Source organism: Electrophorus electricus, chromosome 22 (assembly GCF_013358815.1).
Source record: "Electrophorus electricus isolate fEleEle1 chromosome 22, fEleEle1.pri, whole genome shotgun sequence".
NCBI classification, from domain to species: Eukaryota; Metazoa; Chordata; class Actinopteri; order Gymnotiformes; family Gymnotidae; genus Electrophorus; species Electrophorus electricus.
In genome coordinates this window covers 14,547,694-14,553,756 of record NC_049556.1, presented here as the reverse complement: position 1 = coordinate 14,553,756, position 6,063 = coordinate 14,547,694, and the positions used below count along the sequence as shown (strand labels likewise).

The 6,063-nt window shown below is 45.7% G+C and overlaps 1 protein-coding gene across 1 annotated transcript in view; it reads right to left on the bottom strand.

Moving 5' to 3' along the window:
• Positions 1-5,286, bottom strand: part of LOC118240643 (multifunctional procollagen lysine hydroxylase and glycosyltransferase LH3-like) — a 19,132-nt gene extending 13,846 nt beyond the window's left edge. The window contains exons 1-4 of the mRNA XM_035521715.1: positions 5,136-5,286; positions 4,427-4,518; positions 3,121-3,257; positions 2,623-2,786 (exon numbers count right to left, since the gene is read on the bottom strand). Of these exons, the coding sequence (XP_035377608.1) occupies positions 2,623-2,786; positions 3,121-3,257; positions 4,427-4,518; positions 5,136-5,211 (469 nt within the window). The 5' untranslated portion in view covers positions 5,212-5,286. The remainder of the gene's footprint in view (positions 1-2,622; positions 2,787-3,120; positions 3,258-4,426; positions 4,519-5,135) is intronic.
• Between the last annotated feature and the right edge of the window lie 777 nt (positions 5,287-6,063).

Genomic DNA, 6,063 nt, shown 5'->3' with positions numbered 1-6,063 from the left:
CCAAATGAACCCTACACACACACACACACACACTCAAACCATCGCAAACCCAAATGAACCCTACACACACACACACACACTCAAACCATCGCAAACCCAAATGAACCCTACACACACACACACACACACTCAAACCATCGCAAACCCAAATGAACCCTACACACACACACACACTCTCAAACCATCGCAAACCCAAATGAACCCTACACACACACACACACTCAAACCATCGCAAACCCAAATGAACCCTACACACACACACACACACACTCAAACCATCGCAAACCCAAATGAACCCTACACACACACACACACTCAAACCATCGCAAACCCAAATGAACCCTACACACACACACACACTCAAACCATCGCAAACCCAAATGAACCCTACACACACACACACTCAAACCATCGCAAACCCAAATGAACCCTACACACACACACACTCAAACCATCGCAAACCCAAATGAACCCTACACACACACACTCAAACCATCGCAAACCCAAATGAACCCTACACACACACACTCAAACCATCGCAAACCCAAATGAACCCTACACACACACACTCAAACCATCGCAAACCCAAATGAACCCTACACACACACACACACTCAAACCATCGCAAACCCAAATGAACCCTACACACACACACACTCAAACCATCGCAAACCCAAATGAACCCTACACACACACACACACACACTCAAACCATCGCAAACCCAAATGAACCCTACACACACACACACACACTCAAACCATCGCAAACCCAAATGAACCCTACACACACACACACACTCAAACCATCGCAAACCCAAATGAACCCTACACACACACACACACTCAAACCATCGCAAACCCAAATGAACCCTACACACACACACACTCAAACCATCGCAAACCCAAATGAACCCTACACACACACACACTCAAACCATCGCAAACCCAAATGAACCCTACACACACACACTCAAACCATCGCAAACCCAAATGAACCCTACACACACACACTCAAACCATCGCAAACCCAAATGAACCCTACACACACACACTCAAACCATCGCAAACCCAAATGAACCCTACACACACACACACACTCAAACCATCGCAAACCCAAATGAACCCTACACACACACACACTCAAACCATCGCAAACCCAAATGAACCCTACACACACACACACACACACTCAAACCATCGCAAACCCAAATGAACCCTACACACACACACACACACTCAAACCATCGCAAACCCAAATGAACCCTACACACACACACACACACTCAAACCATCGCAAACCCAAATGAACCCTACACACACACACACACTCAAACCATCGCAAACCCAAATGAACCCTACACACACACACACACACACTCAAACCATCGCAAACCCAAATGAACCCTACACACACACACTCAAACCATCGCAAACCCAAATGAACCCTACACACACACACTCAAACCATCGCAAACCCAAATGAACCCTACACACACACACACTCAAACCATCGCAAACCCAAATGAACCCTACACACACACACTCAAACCATCGCAAACCCAAATGAACCCTACACACACACACTCAAACCATCGCAAACCCAAATGAACCCTACACACACACACTCAAACCATCGCAAACCCAAATGAACCCTACACACACACACTCAAACCATCGCAAACCCAAATGAACCCTACACACACACACACACACACATGCTCAAACCATCGCAAACCCAAATGAACCCTACACACACACACACACACACGCTCAAACCATCGCAAACCCAAATGAACCCTACACACACACACACACGCTCAAACCATCGCAAACCCAAATGAACCCTACACACACACACACACACACACGCTCAAACCATCGCAAACCCAAATGAACCCTACACACACACACACACGCTCAAACCATCGCAAACCCAAATGAACCCTACACACACACACACACACGCTCAAACCATCGCAAACCCAAATGAACCCTACACACACACACACACGCTCAAACCATCGCAAACCCAAATGAACCCTACACACACACACACACGCTCAAACCATCGCAAACCCAAATGAACCCTACACACACACACACACACGCTCAAACCATCGCAAACCCAAATGAACCCTACACACACACACACACGCTCAAACCATCGCAAACCCAAATGAACCCTACATACACACACACACACGTAAACCAACCCACACACAAACCACCACAACCCCTATTGATAACCAAAGGATTTCACAATTCATTTTTCACATTGTATTACACTGTAGCACCACAGTTATAACACTCAATTATGATGCTTGTACACCATGATCACACGTGTGCACACGCACACACACACACACACACACACACACACACACACACACACACACAGACATGCATGCAGAGTGGCGATTCTAGAGTCTGTTGGGGCTGCAGGCAAAAATTCACGGGGCCACCCAAGAGAATTCAGGCCTCTTTGCCATTACTGTAGTTTAAAGTGTGTCAGTCCTCGGGCACCCCCCACTGGCCTGGGGCCCTCAGCAGTTGCCGGCCTTGCCTGGTGTCAAGCAGCACCTCTGTGCACACATGTACGCACTCACGCACACCCACACCTACCTCCAGAGTTGAGGTAGCGTTTGCCGCTGTGGACAGGTGGGTACTTTGGGGCCAGCCACTGGTCAGGCCAACAGAAGCCCTCAGCAGAGAAAACCACTCGGTGCTTAAAGCGGGAGAATTTCAACAGGAGCTCCTCCGGCCCGCTCGCCAGGATGACATCATAACTACAGACATCAGCATCACAGGGACGACACAACGACAGACGGATGTCATGTGAATGACATCATAACTCCAGACAGAAATACAATCATGAAGGTGCATACAAATGTAGAATAGATAATGCTATTATTAATAATGTTATACACAGCATTAGAACTCAGGACATTGGTATGTATTAACACAAAGCAGGCATCATACACAGAGTGTTAGTACAGAGCGTTAGTACACAGCAGAGATTTAGCACACAGAACACTAGTAGGGACACACTGTCCAGGTAGAGAGGCAAACATTGGTGTTTCAACACACACGCAAACACGCACGCGTGCGCACAGGACCCACCTGTCGACGAAGAGGATAACTGTGTTGTGTTTGTCTTTGTGTTTCTGCATTTCATTCTTCAACCATCGAACCTTCTGTCCACCACCAACAGTTTTAGCTACATCACCCCCTCTCCAATCCTCTCCAAGACCCAGCACCTACACACACACACACACACACACACACACACACCTTAATTTGGACTGAGCATTAATATATTGTTCAAATTAAACTGAATATAAACATTACCCTGTAATTAGCTAAAAAGGGCAAATATTAGCTAAAATATCTCATTATCTTGAAGGAATCTATGGTTAAGATGTGTAAGGTTATTTACTAATTTAGTTAGTCAACATTAAGGTTGACTAACTGATAAAGGACTTCAGAAGGAAGCGGTGGAACCAGCCCAGGTGGAGAGGACCATTCCAAGTGCTACTGACGACTAACACTGCCGTCAAGACCGACGGAAGAGCGACATGGGTGCATCACACGCATTGTAAAAAAAAAAAGGCACCAGAAACGCCACCGCAGGACTAGCAAGATGCAGCACCTCCTGTGGATTAGCCTGATACTATCACGCATCAGTGTCATTACATCTAAAGATTGGTGTATACAAAAGTATGGAGGAGTAGAATTGGACTACATGGTGGGCAGTTCTACTGCCTGGACTTTTGACTTATGTGACGTAATTAATTGTGCAGGAAAGAATATATACATACATATATATACATATACATGTACGTATGTACACACACACTCACACACTTCAAAACCACCAGGACACAACCACCACCCTTGGTAGTTTTTCTCCAGGCACTGTTGCATTGATGCGAGTTCCTATATATCGTTATAGATCAGCTCCCTCTCTGGGAGTCCTGACACCACAGTTCCCTCCATGCTGCACAGAAACGTCTGAACGGAACGATAGTTTCAAACAGCATTCATGACAAGATCTTCTGACTGGACAGATGCAACACGTTGGCCGGATTAACTTACATAAAGTGTTGCTCGTCTCAACTTTTTTTCCGTATCCCCGAACGACAATGAAACGGAAACGAACAGCACTCGCTACAGTGCGAATGCCCCGTGCAAGTATACGGGGGGATAACAATAAAACTTAAAATTTGCAAAGACTCGCATGAAACCCCTTTCCGACAACCTGATTATTTAGATGGTCACTGCAGTGTTTAGCATTTCATTAGCAGAATAATTTTATAAGAAGAATCATTGATAATTAGCAAATATGGTCAACAGATGGGGAGAATCGGGTGTGTTAATTCAGGATTAAAGGAAAGAACTGGAGAACAAGAGGAGGAAATCTGAAAACCTTAATAGTGTAGTTAAATTCTGTCGCTGTTCGCATGAATCTGTTAAAGCCATCCGTCTCTTCTGTCGCCGCAGTGATCACCAACAAATCCTCTAAAGGACAGAGAGAGAGAGAAAGATATTTTATTTTGGGTCCTTTAATCAGATAACAAGGACTCCCTTCTTAAACCTTGAGTAACTTAACCTCTGCACAGAAACCGCAGTAACGAGTTCTACTAGCCAGAAGCTCCACTTAGTGAGCAGCATCGTGGATGCTATTTACACTTCGAGGCCTTGACCAGATTACTAGATTAGAAATCACTAGATTACTAACTAGACACTTACTCACATTCAGATACTGCCCTTCTGGTTTTAGAAATAAAAGATACGAAATTAATATGAACTAGCTAACTAGCTAGATTATGATCACTCGCTGTCTCTAGTTTTGTAACTAACTTAGTACATTTTAACAAGTTTTTGAGACAAAATAACCCATCATGTGACCGACATAGCTAACTAAAATACTAGCAGAGCTACCCACACAAAATTATGGTACATTGAGGCGAATTGTCTAGAGGTAGCAGAAGTTATTTATCGTTAGCTAGCCTAGCTAGCTAGTTTACGTTGGACTGGGTTAAGTGGTGAGAGCCACCCGACACCTGCACGCAGTGCTGTGGCTAACCGCTTTAGCTTCTTTGCCAGCTTCAGCCCAAACCCATCTACTTTCCCACCTGGTGTAACAGGCTGTGCGGTGGAGGACGAGCTGAGCCACACCGCGCACACAACCAGTAAGAGCTGGGCTGCCATGGCCACGAAGATATAGGTTAACCCGCGTTAAAGTCCCGTTCATTAACCGCGTCCCTGCTCGGCAAAGTCCCTGAATTCTTGCAAGTACCAGGGAAGTAATTCCTAAACACCCTGCTTCCGGTCTTTAAACCAATACCAATGCATGAAACATTGACCGACAAAAGAGAAACCAATTAGAGGACCCGAATGGAAGCATTCCCGGCCAATCAGAATCAAATAAGATTCCCTTTTTCCTTAAAGGTTCCTGAAAAGGGGACCGGGGGTCTCGCGCTGCCACGTTTTAGGAACGCAGCCCCGAGGTTGATGAGCGCGTGCGTGTATCGGCACATACGACCAACGTTGCCGGCTCACGCGCGCTGTAAGCAGAAATTCAGAGGTAAAAGGAGGGAGCGATGCTTGTCCAGGAAAGTCCAGGAATGTCGGGTGAAGTCCTTCCTGGGAAAAATGCGATAAATGAAATTTTATATATATATATATATATATATATATATATATATATATATATATATATATATATATATATATATATATAACCATACACACAGTGTGAGATTGCAAGATGGCGCCGGTGAGGTTGGCTGCCGTCACGACTGCTCCGTCCACACCTGGCATCTTTTTCGCTCTTTTCACTCTTCCCGCTACCCCTGATTTCTCCGCAGCCCTTCTCTACACACCACGGCACGTATCTCATACAGCAGAGACGCCCTTATTTCTCTTAATCTACATAGCACTCACCTCAAGCCGTCTGTAACCCTGGACCCAAGATGGCCGACGGAGATCCTGAGGGAAAACAAAAGACGCGGTGCGAGGAAAAGGCCTCGAGGGAAGCGAGCCGGCATCAGGAACAGGCTG